This window comes from Anopheles coustani, chromosome 2 (assembly GCF_943734705.1).
Source record: "Anopheles coustani chromosome 2, idAnoCousDA_361_x.2, whole genome shotgun sequence".
In the NCBI taxonomy this organism is placed as follows: Eukaryota; Metazoa; Arthropoda; class Insecta; order Diptera; family Culicidae; genus Anopheles; species Anopheles coustani.
Window position 1 is genome coordinate 69465183 of NC_071289.1, and position 16607 is coordinate 69481789.

At 48.4% G+C, this 16607-nt stretch overlaps 1 protein-coding gene across 1 annotated transcript in view; it reads right to left on the reverse strand.

The window, feature by feature from the left end:
- Positions 1 to 16607, reverse strand: part of LOC131266890 (triple functional domain protein) — a 66464-nt gene that overhangs the window by 33824 nt on the left and 16033 nt on the right. Inside the window, exons 3-5 of the mRNA XM_058269571.1 lie at positions 15248 to 15910; positions 11840 to 15173; positions 11441 to 11769 (exon numbers count right to left, since the gene is read on the reverse strand). Of these exons, the coding sequence (XP_058125554.1) occupies positions 11441 to 11769; positions 11840 to 15173; positions 15248 to 15910 (4326 nt within the window). The remainder of the gene's footprint in view (positions 1 to 11440; positions 11770 to 11839; positions 15174 to 15247; positions 15911 to 16607) is intronic.

A 16607-nucleotide genomic window follows, 5' to 3' on the forward strand; every position in this document is an offset into this window, starting at 1 on the left:
AACAATTTTCTCACTTCGGCCGTCTGTTGCCGCACGTAGAAAAAAGGGTCGGCTTGTGTGTTTTGTTTCTTAGTTCCACGGTAAAGCTTTCGCGATTGTACAATATATTTTTAACACACGCCTGCCGGCTGGCGTCACAGTTAACACTTATCACTAGGTTTGGCGAATACAAATATATGTAGCTGGCAAAAAATCACTGCTAGCATATCAACATAAAAAATGAGCACGTTTTTCCCTCCGCTGTGCCGTACAACCATCCTCCTTTTGGCGACGTCGTTTTCAATGCTTTCAAGGTAGGACACACACACACATCGCAGGATAATTATGAGATATTGTGTTCCGGAATTCACTCACGCAACTACGTACGTTACGCAAACCAACTGACCACACGAAAGGGAAGCACACATACAGGACACCCCAAGAAAGGAGGGAAAACGACCTTGAATAGCACCAGCATTCCCGATTTTCGGCTGCTTTCGGTAGGAGTATTTGTTTTTCGTAGTCGAGAAAAACATAACCCCGAAATCATGCCGGCCTGGTGGTATCGCGAATTTTCCAAGTCCAAAATTTTCCCACAAAAAAAAATTGACCCATCAGGAAATCGGACTGAGCGCGAGTGGGTGTGTGTTTGTCGGTGTGAAAGCGAGAAAGAAACAATTCCCGCACGAGACTGGAATCGGAATCGCGAAGATGATCGAACGTGCGAGAAAAGGAAGGAAACTCTGGGGGGAAAAACGGATCAACTACAAACAGAAAAAGGGAGGAGGAAGAAAAGGGTAAGGGAAAAGAAATCTTCATGTGAACGCGTGTGTGGCTCTGTACATGGCGCAGGTTTACGCCTATGCGATACGGCACATTAATTCCATGAAACTCCGGAAAATTCATACCAACCAGCTCCTAGGCGTAAAAAGGTGTAGGGAATGCTCGGAGGCGAGTTTTTCAAGGATTGCAATGGGTGTTTTTTTTTGTGCGTGCTCGTGTGACGAGCCAAGGGCCAAGCGGAGGGCGGACTGGGTGAGCGACGACCGAGGGAAACATTTCAATGATTCGTAGCTTTTCCCAGTGACGACGATTGTGGATGGAATTTCTTTGTGACGAAAATAAAACGAACATCCGCTTTCGCACACATACACACAGCAATGGGGAACGTGGCCACCAATGTCACCCGGGAGAACCGGTGGGTGGACTTTATTTTCCCTGGAGGGCAAAGGAAAAAAGAAAAAAGGAGGAGGTCCGCGGTCGACCGGTCTCGGCATCCCGACGCCAAACCGGATCATCATCCGTTCAGGTCTTTCCATCCATTGTATCATGGAACGATTTTGCTGGCAATTTTCTCTCCCGTAGCCGGACGATTACGACTCTCAACCACCTACTGTGTGTATGCTAATGTGCCCGTTTATGGGTGCGCTCCCTGACGTATCGTTTGTGTTCGTGTTTCAACCGTTTTTCCTCCACAGCGCAGTGGAGCATCCTCTTTAAAACTATTTATTTCCATTCTTATGTATCCTTTTTAGGACGTGCAGTGCAGTGCGGCTGTCTGGAGCGGGATCCCTGGAGCTTACATAACCCACGATTAGCAGCATGAAGCGGTATAACCAACCATACAGCCCGCCACAACGGACGGGACATCGTCAAAAGGCTCAACAGTCAGGTGCCAATCACGCACCCCGGCACGTCACGCGTTCCGAACGGACACACGCCAAAGTGACGGTTGCGATCACTTTCCTTCATCCTAGAGACCGTCAAACACTCACGTATTTCTCACTGTACTTCTAAAAAGAAAAAATCAAGAGTAAAAATGACAAACTTTTTCCCATACACCTTTTTCTCGCGCAATTTACGCCACAAGTAAACCGAACCGGGAACCAGATGGATTGACTTTGGTTTACTGACCTACACACAGAGTGTGTGTACTACATATACATACTCCTCCTCACTGCGGGAGGAAAAAAAACCCCCCGTTTATGCTTCTTGACCGACCCGGGACCGAACCATGACCCATGTTTGAGTTTTATTTCTCCTCCAGCAAATGATTTTATGACCCCACGGGGAGGAACGGAGTTGGCGTCGTTTTTTTTTTCTTCACCGTGCGGCGGCATCCCGCGGCAAGCTGATGCTTCCGCCCTGGGGGCAGCATACGCTGGGCGTACACTGGAAGCGGCAGTAATAAAATTTGAAACCATTTCAAACCGGCCGTGGTCCGGCGGAACAATACCGAGGAGCACGACGGTCTGGCACGACGAGCCCAGGGCACGTTCTTTCCAGGGTGCGAGCATCTTGGCCGGAGCGTTCTACGCGAATCTGTGTTTATTTTTTGGCTTGGTAATTTTTCCTCCCCTTCCTCACCCGCTACTCCCCTCTGCTCCTCGTTTGCCTTTACGGGGTGATTGGGCTTCGTCACTGTCCTCCTGTCCTGTGCTTCGTTTTCCCTTTTCGCTCGCCCATCTTTCGCCGACAGCGTTGTTCCTTTCGGAGCTAGGCCTGGGGTGTAATCACAACAGATCTAATTTATGGCCAACTCAACTCAAGGGTAATGTTTTCACTTTTCGCCCCGACTAACGGCTGCACTGCTGTTGGTGTGGTCTGACCTGGCCGCGGAAAATCGGCACGCAAAGCGCCGCGACCGTAACCGCAACAACGTGTGCCCGGTCGTCCCCCCGGGGGGAGGGTGGAGGAATTCGCTTTTATTAGATTTTTAATTTTTATCTCGCCACTGTTATTGCGTTTTCATCGATGTTCTTTTTTTTTTTTTTTGTTGTATGCATCCCGATTTTTATTCTTCCCGCGAACAGAAAGAAGCGAACGTATGGGTGGTCGATTGCATACATACAAGCCGAGCACGCGCAAGCAGCGGTTGCAAATTGTAAACACTGCGAATCGTCGGCTGAGAGTCCATTTTTGCAAAGTGATTTGAGATGCGCAAATCAAGACAACAGACGTTGGCTGGAGATGCCAGCAAACAGTATTTTTATTCTTTTTTTAATATTTATTCTACAAAGCGCAGATCCATTCTTGTGTAATGCTTGAATATCTATTATTTTTCGATTATTTTTGTTCTGTTGCATTTGTTTTCGACAATTTGCTCTTTAATTGTTGAATCTGCGTTTCATAAATAGTTCTGTGCCTAATGAATCTTAAGATGAGATTCATTCATATGAATCTTTCGCCTAAGATTCGTTCAGATTGATTCATGAATCTTTTGGCATTCGAATCTTCGAACGTTGATGAATGTTACGAAATCCTAATGAATCTTTCATGGATCTTTTACAAATCTTGATGACTCTTTCATTGGCGTGGATCATGCGACCAAAAAAAAAAGGATTCTCTCTACCCTTTTTTTGTCTTTTGTTTTCTGTTCTTTTAGCATTCTTGAATCATGAAAAAGATTAAAAGATTCATAAATTTCTAAAATAATACAAAGAATCATTCAGATTCATGAATCTGAATCAGAATTACACTACTCCATTTACGTACGTACGTAATTACGTAGTCCATTATGTATGTTTTTTTTTATGAAAAGCAATATTTGTGTTTCTCATTTTCATTTCCAACCACGAAACATTATTCTAATTACAGCAATATGTTTTAGATAACACTTTGGGGTTTCATTTAAAAAAAAACTATACTCCGCTTGGTTTGTTTTTAGCAAGGAATATGGTAGCCATTTCAAATATAAATTGTTCAGCTGCAAAAATGCCATCAGCAACCATCTGTACCTTTTCCTTCCGTGGCTCAAATTCCACCACTTCGCCAACGCAAATAACATTTTCTTTTGGGGGTAAAAAAAACCGGGCGGCATGCAAAATGTAAATCCCCCCCCCCCCCCCCCCCCCCCTCGACGGTCGGACGGTAGAAGCGCAAGCCAGTGAATGAGATCGAAACTACGTAAATAAATAAGTATGACAGACGCACTACACCCCCACACGAGACCGGTGGGGCGGCCCTCGAACGGTCGTGGGAATATTTCATTCATTCCGTTGCGCGCCGCCACCGCGCACTGCACACAGAAATTTCAATAATTCAATTTGTCATTCGGTCGAAAAGAACATGCAAACAAATGTTCGCTCGATGGCCCGAGTGTTACACTTTTATATGTTTACGCCGATAGTGTAGGATGGGTGGTGGCGTTACGGTTTGCGAGGAGCCTGAACACTGCTTGCTCGAGGCTGGAGCTAGAGAGCGACTAGTGGGTGGTCCAGGGGAGGGATGCGGGTGGTGTGTAGACTTCTAGAGGTTGTTGATTTGTCAGGAGAGGTCGGAAAAATTCGAACAACCCACGCCAGATCAAACAAACACCCTCCCAAAGGTGTGGACCTCAGTAGAAGAAGGGAGTTCCGTGACGTGTGTGTGTTTGACCGGCCGGGCTCATGACACCTACAGCTCTCCTTCGTGGAAATGGCCGGCCACATTCCAGTGCAGTGGTCGGTATAAGTCCCGCAGTGGGAAAAGATCAACACAAACACAGACACACGGGGTGACATTTTGGGGGGCAACTTTACACCACGAATGCTGCGTATCCAGCTGCCATAAAAAATTAATGGCACAAACCGCACACAAGCTGGCCGTTTTTTCCTCAGGACTCACCGATAGTGCGACGACTTAGACGGCCGTTCGTATCGGTCGCAAGACGCAAGAAAACGAAAGTAACCCACCCGGTCGGTCGGTCGCGCGGATTGATTGCCGGATTGACGTGTCGTATCGCGTTTCCCTATTAGGAAGTTTTGAGATTTTGACCGATTCAACCGAGGAGCCGTTCATCCAGCTCAGCGCTTTGTGGTCCACTTTGCGGACCAGAAAGAGGCAAGTAAAGGGAACGTTAAAAACGAAACCTGCCACCTGCACGAGGCAACCCGGTTTCCGAGCCCCTGGTCGTCCAAAAGTGCTCCGGCTATCATTATCTTCTGCCATCTGTGCAAACAACGCCAGTTTTCGGGCGTGGGGTGTTCGGGAGGAGTTGGAAAAAAGAGGAAAATCACACGACTTCCCCTGCGAAACGGCACGAACTCCTAACTAACCAGCGATTTTTGAAGCTGGATCGAAAGTTGCGTGGGAGTCCCTGGGAATAGAAGTCCCAGAAAAGCAGCCTCCAGCATGGAAAGGCTTTGGTAGCACATCTCCTCTCCAACGCGGTGACCTTTTTCCAACCCCTTTCCCCCTAACTCACTCACACACATACACAGAATCATCACATTTCGTATCGCTGGACTCTCACCGCGGGTCTAAAGCGGGTCGATTAATATCCACCGCTTGTCAAACGCGACATAGCGATGGATGATCAAGATGGATTATGCAAACGCGTCGTTGGGGGAAACAGAAACACATCGGGAGGGGTGGGGGCGGAGGGAGTTTGAAACCTATACACCAGGGTCATGTCAAGTGGCCAAGATGGTTTGGGACCAACGATACGAAGGTTGTATTCCGGGCGGGGGGGATGCTTTGAAAGCGAGAGAAAGAGAGCGCGAAGGTGTGAGAGAGCTAAGCACCAGCGGGAGCATAAGATGAGGTGGAAATCTCGCACGTGAAATTGAGAGTTTAATTATGATTTCTATGCGGCGCGTGAACGAGTTTAGAGAAGGGCATCCCACGGTGACAGTGTGCCCCGCGAGGTCAAGGTAAGGTGTGCCGCGAGCGAGCAGCTCTCCGCCCGCGTCTTGCAATTTAACAGAAGAAAGGAGCCTTGGAAGGGCTCTGCCGTTTTTTTTTTTGGGAGGCCATTACTTAGATAACAGTCCTTTGCTCGATCGGACCGCAAAGTGGAAGGCGGTGTAAGATGTATCTCGCTGGTTCCAACGCCACGAACAAGATAAAATAAATGGACGCAAGCTAGGGCACACACACACACACACGACACGCGTTACTGATATAACCACTTTTTTGTCGCTTATTTGTGTATCATTTTTGGGCCTTGCTTTTTTGTGGGGTTGGCTTGTTTCGCATGCTGGTGTACACTTCTCGACACACTTGGTTATCTGGCCAGTTTACCCACTGCTGGCGGGTTCGCACACTTTACTCATCCGCAAACATACACACACACACATTCCCATACACACCCATCGCCAATCGGTTCGCTTGTAATTTTCACAAATTGCGTTCAGCCCGACCATCTTGCCGCCGCCAACATCGACACTCCGCTTGCTCCGCTGGTGGTGTGAACCGAGGGTGCGTTTTAATTTTAATTGCTCTTCCTCTGCTTGGTCCACCGAAAAATGCAACGCACACCACACACCGAGATTCGTGTTGCAAGAGGCCGAAAATTGCGATCGCACACTGTTTTTCAATCACCGCACGCAATGGCACACGGGGTAACTGATTTTTTATTTTGTCGTGGGAGGACTTTCTTCAACATGAGATGGGACGATGAGGTTGGTGTGTATGTCCATTTTTGGTGAGGAGGAATGCGAGGGGTTCCAGTTATCGGTAGATGAGACAGAGGGACACACACACACTCACACATAAAATTAAGGACGCTCAAACGCGATTCTCTACCGCACAAAACAAAAGGACATAAATAATTCGCGTTCGCAAAAAGGGCTACACACGGCATAAAATGTCGTTCCCGGACGTACAGAAGTTGGTAAGGTCGTGTCTCTAATCACCAGCACCACCACCACCGCTGCCACTACCATCCACTACGGTAGGGGTGTTCCGGTGTTCGTACGTCGCGATCCTTCGTTCCCTCTCGTCTGCGACAGAAAACGGCAACGGACACGACACACGGCAACCGTTCGAACATAGCTCTGCGGGCGCACTGATTAATGACGGTGCTGTCGAACCGCCACGGACCGTGTCACAGCCGACGACGCCAAGGAGGAGACACACCGAGACCGTGAGCAAAGCGCGAAAAAGTCGGCCCTTGTTTCTTCGCCACCGCAGAAGAGAACGCACACTCTCCCTCTATCGCGGGGATTCGTGTGTGTGTGTGTGTGCAAGTGTCATTGTAGTATGTTTTACTAAGTAGTTTGCTCTCCGTTGGCTCCAATGAAAGATAAATTCACTCCACTCTCTGCGCTCCGAAACAAAACCAGAAAAAACATTTTACACGATCCGCAGATAAACCGCGGGTTACATCCCGGAGCCGAGGCAGAGGAATGGGCGGGGGGATGATCCGTTTTTTACTCACTCAAGGATCCAAAACAACCCCCACGACGGTGCTGACTGGCCTACCGTATCCTTCGCTCTTTCTCTCAACGAACCTGTCTCTACAAGCGATGATAAGAAAATTCTCGGGAAAATCCAACCAACAAAAGAGAGTGTGGAGAGTAACCGCGTGAGTACTAGAGAGCGAAGCCGTAGTACACGCGCGGGGCGGGAAATATACATTCCCAATTTTCCGGTGCGTGTGCTGGCCACTGACGCAAAATGATAACCCTCTGCCGATGTCGGCGCTGGTTCGAGATAAATCGAATCGCTCGCGGCTCGCTTCAATTGAGAGCGAGTCACTTCCATGTAGTGTTTGTAGTCGGGTGACACTCCCCCCCCCCCCCTCCACCTCCTCACGGCGAGAGCAGAAGCAACAAGCCGCCGGTGGAGGCGAAAGATCGTTCACGGATACTCAGGGGGGGCGATATGTGACGGGGTGGCCATGTTCATTCGCCATGAGTGTGAGCTCCACATGTTCCCCTTCCGATGGGGAATGATGCAAAGGTGGAGAAAAATAGTGAACACTCGTATCCACAGCGTTTCACAGTGCGGTGCTACTCCGTTCATTCGAATTCAGCAAAGCGCAACGGATCCACTACACCAGTAGTACATATAGGAGTCACGCTAAGTAACCATGGTGCAAAGCGGAGATCTCTCGCATGTACACGAATCATTTTGCGTGCAGCACAGAGGAAACATTAAAAATACAATATGATACAAGGAACAAGGGTTGAGATTGTGTGCTAACATATTAGATCTTTGCTAGCAATTAACCACAGACTAAACACTTAAAGAACTTTTTCTTCCGCTTATGTTTTTATGTAACGAAAGCCAACGTGTTTAAAGTCGGTATTAGTCCTTAGTTTAGTACGTACAGCGAAAATGTACATCGAGAGCAAATTTGAATGATGTAAACACGTAGCAAAATATATTTTTTTCTTTTCAACGGATCGAGAATAAAAAAGGAAAACCTGAAAAGCAAAGGAAAAAGACATACAAAAAAAATACTTTCATCGTTGTTGCCAGTTCGAAACCTCTACGAAAGATTGATTGTATTTACTTAAAAATATGACACTTTGACTTACGATTTAATCATTATGACATATTTAAGTAATTGTATCATCTATAAGCTTTCTTGAAACCGGAGTAACTTTCTGCTAATTATATGTCTAAATTAAAATGAATTCGGAAGCCAAGAAGATTCTACAACGAATTGTATCACAGTATCCCGAGGGTGCGGAAGAACAAGAAATTTCAGATAACTCATTCTATGCATGCGTCTTCTTTTTTTATTAACAACACTTTAGCCTGAGCTGACAAACCAGATGATAATGTATGATACGAGGGGTCGTTAAGAACTGGAAAACGCTGATGCGACAAATTACCCGCTACATTCCATAACATAGATGGTTTATAGGCAGCCGGCTATACATTTGAAAAAAAAACAACGCATCCTTCAACCACAGTACTGTTAGTTCTGCACCATTCTAATCATCTGATTATCTTGGGAGAGGACCTTCACCATCTTCTCACACGCGTTGCCGCTACACGTTTTATCTCATCTAGGCATGGTTACATCATTATGCCACCCGGCGTTATCGTGCCCGATGCAATCAGAGCCGCATGTTTGAGATGTAGATGAGCTATAAAATTTCGATTCCTTGTAGAAATCGTAACTAAAGGGAGAAACCTGTCACTCACCATCGGAAATCAAAGACCGTATGAAACAAAACTCCTTTCACTTTTTAATTTACGTATGGGAGCAAATGTATGGTCACGCCTACCGGAAGGTAAAATTAAGACAAAAAAAAACATTGAAACACAAACCACTTGACCGGAGAACACTCCGGAGAGCGGGCCCTGCAAACAAAACAAAAACAAAGAGAGCTCCCAACCGGATGCAAACACGCGAGAGAAAGCGGTGAAGATAACGCGTGTGCCGGGAACTGGTGATAAAAAAGAGAGACAGAGAAGGAAAGAGAAAGAGATCATGAGGGAGACACAAGCTGAAGCATGAACCAATGGCAGGAAGCAAGGATCGGAAAAGTGTCCTTGGATCAATCTGAGGAGATAAAATTATTATGTAACCGGGAAGCGAAGCGCTTGGCGTTCAGTTTCAGCAGAACCGGCCGTGTGGCTGCCTATGGAAGGGGAATTCTTTCGGAATTTGCTTTCCTTTTTCCTGTTTAAGGGTATGCAGACAGACTGTTCAATCATACTCAGATGGAGAAGATACGATGTAGGTGTTTGAGCTAGCGAATTTGTATCCAAATTCCCAAATTCTTGCAGCATCATATTTCATACCTCATGGAGGCGCCTGGTAGTTTGTAGATTCTTATCGTTAATTTATTTGCGAATCATTAAAATGCAGCTTACAGATGCGAAATTCGGATCCATTGTCTTAGCAAATGGTTTGCGGTATGATTCATTATAATTTCTCCGTTATAGCAAACAGTAATTCCCTCGTTAATTTGGTGAAAAGAAAAACGTTCACCTTCAGTAGGTATGAAATTTTTGTCAGAATCGTCAAAACCATGGACTCGGGTAGCAATTAGGTAAAAAATTATAATTAATTGCAACACAACACTGGTAGGAAGTCGCTGAAAAGAATCCCCATCCCTCGGGCGTCGTCTTTCTGCCTTAATTCGCCAGACGAACGTTTGTTTTGGCTTCGTACTACCGCTCCAGCTCTCTCTTTCTCTCTCTATCTCGCTTGCCGTCCGTCGAGTTCGACGCATGCTCATCAATTCGAGTCAGCATTACAGACATACCGCATTTTCCAAGCATCCACACCCCATCCCACCACCTGTGGTACTTGTGTGTTTGCCTTCCATATGCTCGAGTTTGCGTCCGCCCCTCCACTGGCCATACCCGCGGCGTTCCACACTCCGAATTCCGCATGCAACTGTGGTGTTGCTGTAAACCAAAGTCCTTTCAAATGATCCTCCCGTTACACGCCAAACAGTAGCGCCAACACAGATTCGCCAAGGGTGGTTACACGAACTGCTATCCACTATCTGCGTTGAGTCAAACAAACTCCCTACTGGGGCGCTCTCGAGCAAGACCAGGATTCATTATAACACCCTTGAAACTCATTATGGCATCGTGCTGCCGACGGTCGCCTTTGTGTACTGGTTTCTTTTTCTCATTTTGTTTTGGATTTTTCCGTCCGCGACTCATTCCGATTCAGCGCAGCGCTAATGTGGTGGCTGCTGTCGTTTTGTCCGAATGCGGTTGTGGAATCGCGAATGTTGACGCTCGACGAGGGAGAACCAGAATGATAATACTTAGGGAAAACATTTGTCAAGTTCAAAACATGCTCAAGAGTGTGACTGTTGGCTGTGTGGTTTGTGCAGCGGTCAGGAATAATGAGCGAGTGGACCACAAATGCATGTTGCATGAGTAGGACGCACACATTTTTGTAAGAATGTAGTTAGATTTGAATACGCTTTGAAATATTGATAGTTTAGAACAGGTAGCAACAAGAAAACAAGTTTTACGTTATCGCTAAAAAAGAAAAGTTTGGGAAATTATAGATGTCCTTACAAATATTTTGCCTTTTTGGCAAACTAATGTTTGCATTACGTTTTGTTTGATTATTTTTTCGTACTGCCATCTTTATCTTGGCCAACGAACATAGCTGATAAGGATTTTTAAATATTCTGTAGCTTGTGGAGAAAGGTTTAAAATTCATTTGGATCCATGGTTCCGGTCACGGTCCGTGCCAGCATGGCGTCCGACGAATGGACATGATTGAAGTTTCGGTTAAATACCCTAGAGCCACCTAACTGGCCATCGAAATATTTTTTAAAAGTGCTAAATTGATATATCATTACAACCAAATTTTACTTCGTTCAATTATCTCACGTAGTTTTCTTTTCAATCATCGATGAAAGTTTGAGCATTTTTTAATGCAAACGTTAGCACAAAGACTTGGATGGGACGGGTTCGTTTAGAAATTGATTTAATAAATGGAATGAAAATGTGCAGTAGAATCTTGCTTGCAAAGTAACAATTTAAGGTTAATCAGAAACCAATGCGTAATCTTGGCAGAACGTAAACAAACGAATCAATAGATCATTCGATCGCGAATATTTATCGAAATTCAGTGATTATTTAGTGAAGTTTTTGTATCTTCAACAATGTACAACAAAAAAAGAAAAGCTGTAGTTTCAAGAAATGTTGCAACTTTTATCAAATTGCAAAACATAAACAAATCACAGATGACGCTTGACCCGAATATCGACGATATACGCGAGACCAGCGATTACGCTTCATTTACCGTGCCCTTAACACCTACCTTCTCACTGTCGGTCGTATTTCCTGAGCCAAAGCTTGCCAGCGAGCTGCCGTCCTGATCGTTGTCGTTCAGCGTGTCGTCAATGTCCTTGGAGAGCCGCTGGCCAAGATTCTTGCCGCTCACCTTGGCCGGCGATTTCAGCAGCGAGAACGACGAGCTGGTGAAGTACGTCTCCTGCATGACCTCGCGCATTCGCTTCACCCACGTCTGCTTCGTCTCGAGGCTGTTCGCTTTCAGCACTATCCGGTAGTCGGAGAGGATCGGCGCCCGGCCGGTCCAGATGGCAAACTTACATTCGTCCCCTTCGATGTGTTCCGTCACACCCAAATCTGAAAACAAAGGGTGGATCGTTTAGCAAGTGGACAGCGCGTATGTAGAAATCTTCCAGCACCAACTTACCGGACGTTAGGAGCTTATTTTTGTAAATGTACTTCACGGTACCGTTGGTGTCTTTAACCTCCTTCGAGAAGAGGATGTACAGCTCGAACAGAAACACGTGCCGCTCGCGGCCCTTCTTGATCAGTATCTGCTTGTTGTCCCACACCAGGAACGAGTCCTGCAGCACCACATCGCCCAGGTTCTCGATCGCGATGTCACACTGCTCGAGCAGCGACAGATGCATCACATCGTTCGCCTTCTTCGGTACGTTCAGCATCACCTCCAGCCCGTCCTTTATCTCGCCCTGCCCTTCGTCGCAGCACGATTGGAGATCCTTCAGCAGCAGCTGATACTTGGTGATGCGCTGCACCGGCTTGATCAGGTACGCCGGCAGCGAGTGTTCGAGCTTATGCTTCCGCTGCACCTCCTCAAAGTACGTACCGCCGTGCTGCACCATGTAGTCCATCGATTGCGGTTTGTTCTGGCAGTAGTGCACGTACATGTCGAATTTGGTCGCCCACGTTACGAAGCAGTGCCCGACGTCCTCCGGCATGGTTTCGTATTTTTCCAGCTCGCGCAAGAATATCTTCTCGTGAAACTGGAATATGTCCTCGATGTTCGCGAACAGGATGTGCTCCTTGCCGAGCAGGTTCGTCGGGACGTTCTGGCCGCTTTTCAGCTCGCGCAAGAACACACCAATGCACGTTTCGAGATCCTTCACGTACGTACGCTCCGTTTGCAGCAGCTCGGCCATGATGAACTCCTTCTTGCGTGCCGACTTTCGCTTCTCCTCGTTGATTTCCTTTTGGACGGCGCCGACCGCCCCGGGGCCGGCTGCGGCCGCATTTAGTTTGGTTTCGAGCGATGGATCCGAATGGCGGTACTCGAGCACCGATGAAGCGGAGGATCCCGTCGACGGTGGGCCCGACGACGAGGTGGAGGAACAGTGCGGAGTGCCGCTGGTGATGCTGCTAGCATCCGCTCCCGCCATCCGGTCGCCACCCGGTGCGGGATGATAGGAAACGGTGACCAGACTCGAGTTGGAACCCGCGGACGAAATGCCGGAGCTCGAGTTGACCGAAGTTGAGGAAATGGATTTGCTGTTGTTAAGACTATGACTGCTACTACTATTAGTGTTATTACTACTGCTAAGGTTATTGTCATCCGGTTGCTGTATGATACCAGGTAGGCCAAGCGTTTTCTCCAGGTTCGATCGGTACAGTTCCATCCGCAGGCTGAAGTCCTTGTAGCGCGAATCGACCGTTGCGACCCACTGCTTAATGGAGCTGGCGTGCGCGTGCCCCTTCTCGACCAGCGTGTCCGCCAGCTGGATCAGCAGCTTCACCCGTTCGCGTGTCTCCTTGGCCGTGCTTTTGAACTCGTTGTGCTCGCGCAACAGCAGCTCCGAGTCTTCCCGCGTCGAGCAAAGTTTGTTTTTGCGCGACGATAGGTACGCCTCACCCGTGTCATGGATCCACTCGATGGCCTGCTTGGCCGAGCGCTCGAACAGCACAAATTGCTGGCACTGATCGAGCCGTTTCTTGCGCTGCGTCCAATACTCGAGCACTTGCGTTTCCTGTGTGAGTAGTTTGTCCAGGATGGCCTTCACCCGCGACTCGCTGTTCACCGCGGTCGATTTCACGTGGTAGAACTGCAGCGAACGGGCCGCATACTTGAGAAAAGTCTCCGCGGTCCGGCGTGCCAACGTGCACGCTTTCAGGAACGCCTCCTTCTGCTCCTGATGCTTTGTGATAAGCTGCACGATCTGTTGACCCTTATCGGTAGAGCCACCGCCACCGCACCAGTCTTCCTCCCGGCGGTACTCTTTCTCGAGACTGTCCAGTACGCTGCACACCTGCTCGGCCGTTTTGAAAAAGTTCTGCGACGCCGTCACGAGCTTGTGGCGCTCTTCGGCGCACGTCAACAACTTTTGCCACTTCTTCGTCACCTCGTCCGCAATGTCCTTGATGCTCTGCGGATCGTAGTGGTGCGCGTTGATGAGCGCATCCGCTCGATACTTCACCTGCACGGCCGAGGTGTGCGTACGCTCGATCGCCACCTGAAACTGTTCGTGATCCTTGCGCAGCTGCTCCGCCTCGGCGAAGCTGTTCGGGATGGAGAAGTTCGCCATCAGCATCGCCTCACCGTTGCGGATCCACGAGATCACCTGGTTGGCGTCGTTCTGAAAGTGGCACAGCTGCATCGATTGCTCCAGCTTGATGCGCTTCGTCTCCGCCAAGTCCTCCAGGTCGAGTTCGCGGTCGTGTAAAAATTCTAGCAAATATTGCACCCTCGTCTGGGCCGTATGGTTGGCGTCCGCCATGATCAGCAGCCCGGACGACTCGAACAGCTGCATCAGCTCTTGGCCCTGGTTGATCACCTGATACGTGGTGGTCTGCATCTGGTTCACCGACTCGTTGTGCAGCCGTAGAAACTGTTCCGTCTTTTGGAAATCGCGCGATACTTCCGTGTGCTGCAGCTCTTCGGCCCACATCTCCAGCTGGGAGGACACTTCCAGCGCGTCCCGCTCGAAAATGCGCAACCGAAGGTACATGTCGATCTTCATCCGACGCGTCTGCCACAAGCCCTCCAAATCCAACCGGTTCTTTTGGATCCGATCGAGAGCATTCTGTACGGCCGTTAACGATCCGGAACTGTCTTCCTCCTCGATCGCCCGCAACTCTTGCAGCAACGCCTCGCCCTGTGCGATCGCTTGCATGCACGTCTTCAGCGTGCTCTCTTCCTGCTCCTTACACTGTTCCAGCATTCGCTCCGTACCTTCGAGATGCTCGTTGGCCAACTCCAGCGACTCTTCGTTCGTTACCTCCGCATGGAGCTGCTCCTGCCAGGCGGCTATATCTTTTTCGTTCGAATAGAACACCACGGCCAGATCCAACCGTCTTCGACGCTTCTCCACTCGTTCCGCAAACGATGCCACGTTCGTCTCCAGCTCGTGCACGACGGAAAAGATCTCCTGCGGGGACACTTCGCCCGAGCGGGCCAACTCTTCCGCCGCCGACAGTAACTTTTCCGCGTTGCGGTACGTGTTTTGAGCAACGTTTTCAAAGTGCTCGTGACTCGTCTGGTAGATGCGGGCCTTTTGGAGGCTCTTCCCGATACCCTTGTTCTTTCGCAGGAACACGTCGCCATGGTTCTGCAGCCAGTCGAGCACCTGCTTCACATCCTCCTGGAAGAGGCGCAGGGCTAGCTTCTGATGCAGCCTCAGTTTGCCCGCATGCCACTTGCTCTCGAGCGCACGGTGATGGCCGAGAATCTGATGTATCACCGCAAGGACGTGCGAGGCACCTTCACTGTAATCGGCCGCCGGGTTTCCACCGTTGAACAGGGAATTATCCTACAAAACAACATGAACATATTTGTTACACGCGGACTGCCCTTCACACGGACTGCCTTTCACGGTTTACTTACATTCTTCCTCGTGTTCACTATCGGTGGCTTGTTGCAAACCTGCACCAAATGGTCGAGCTGGTACAACAGCTTCTTGCTCGTCGAGTGTACCTCCGTGTATGCCTGGCACATGGCCTCGTACAGCGACTGGTGCGTCCCGATGGCCGTCTCGAGGCTTTCCACATTCGTCGGCGTTGGAATCGTGGCCTCGCAGGCCGCCGCCCAGCTACTAACACTCTCCGTGTACTGCTCCGCCTTATGGTGAAACACGACGGACAGCGTCAGCACGGCCGTCCGCTCGTCCAGCGTCGTCACAAAATCTTTCCACGTCTTTTCCAACCGCGCCGCCAGCGTGCGAATGTGTGTGGCCGCATAATGGTTCCCCTCGTAGAGCCGCGCGGCCACCGCTAGGATTCGGTTGATGTTAACGCACACGTTGCGGGACGTTATGGCAAAGCGCTGGTGTTCCTCCTGCAGGTTCTTAGCCATCGCGTAGTTGTGGCCGATCTCGACGTACGTCTCCTGGAACACGTCCCGATTGTGCAGGATCCAGTCGAACATCTTTTCGCAGTCCTGCTCGAACAGGCGCAGCTGGAAACATTGATCGAGCTTCGTCTTGCGGTGCTGCCATAGGTTCAGCAGTTGTTGTTGGGCATTTCGTACCGTTTCCAGTTGCTGCAGCACCTAAAAATGACAGAAAGAGATAAATAAACACATTAGCACAAATTGTGACAAATAACCAATCCTCGCGCGAACCGAACTACCAATTAGCAACAAATTTTCCCAGTTGTCTCGCCTAGGGTGCCCATCTAAATACGATTAACCTAAAAGACACAACCAATCTCGACGGCAGATTATATATTTCAGGCAGGTAGAAGGACCGTCCTAACGACTACGAGGGGGTTTCCGCTACCCGAAACTTTTTCAACTTTTATTATAGATGAACAGTGAATGGTAATAACCAAGCAAAACTTTCAATGACTTGTGCAGACATATGAATTGTAGCGCCTCCACTACGGTTCGATGAAAAAAGTGTATGGAGTTATATTGATATAAACATATATGTTTATGGTTGTTTAATCATAACCAGCATGAAAGGCAAACATTGTGTTGATAGGGAGTTATGATTCCCGGACGATGGTACGATAAAAAACTTTGTCACAAATCGGTTGCCCCAAGTTTATCTTTTTTCAGACCAAAATTAGTGTAGACCACAATTCAATACACGAAAAGCATCTGACATGGTGTACACGATTGATATTCATTGGGATTTTTTTGTAAGACTCAAATATTTTACATTAATTTGTCGTTTTGACATTGAATGATTGCTATTACAGGGTTTCGTTCTAATTAATGGAATATTTCAATAGATAGAGGGAAC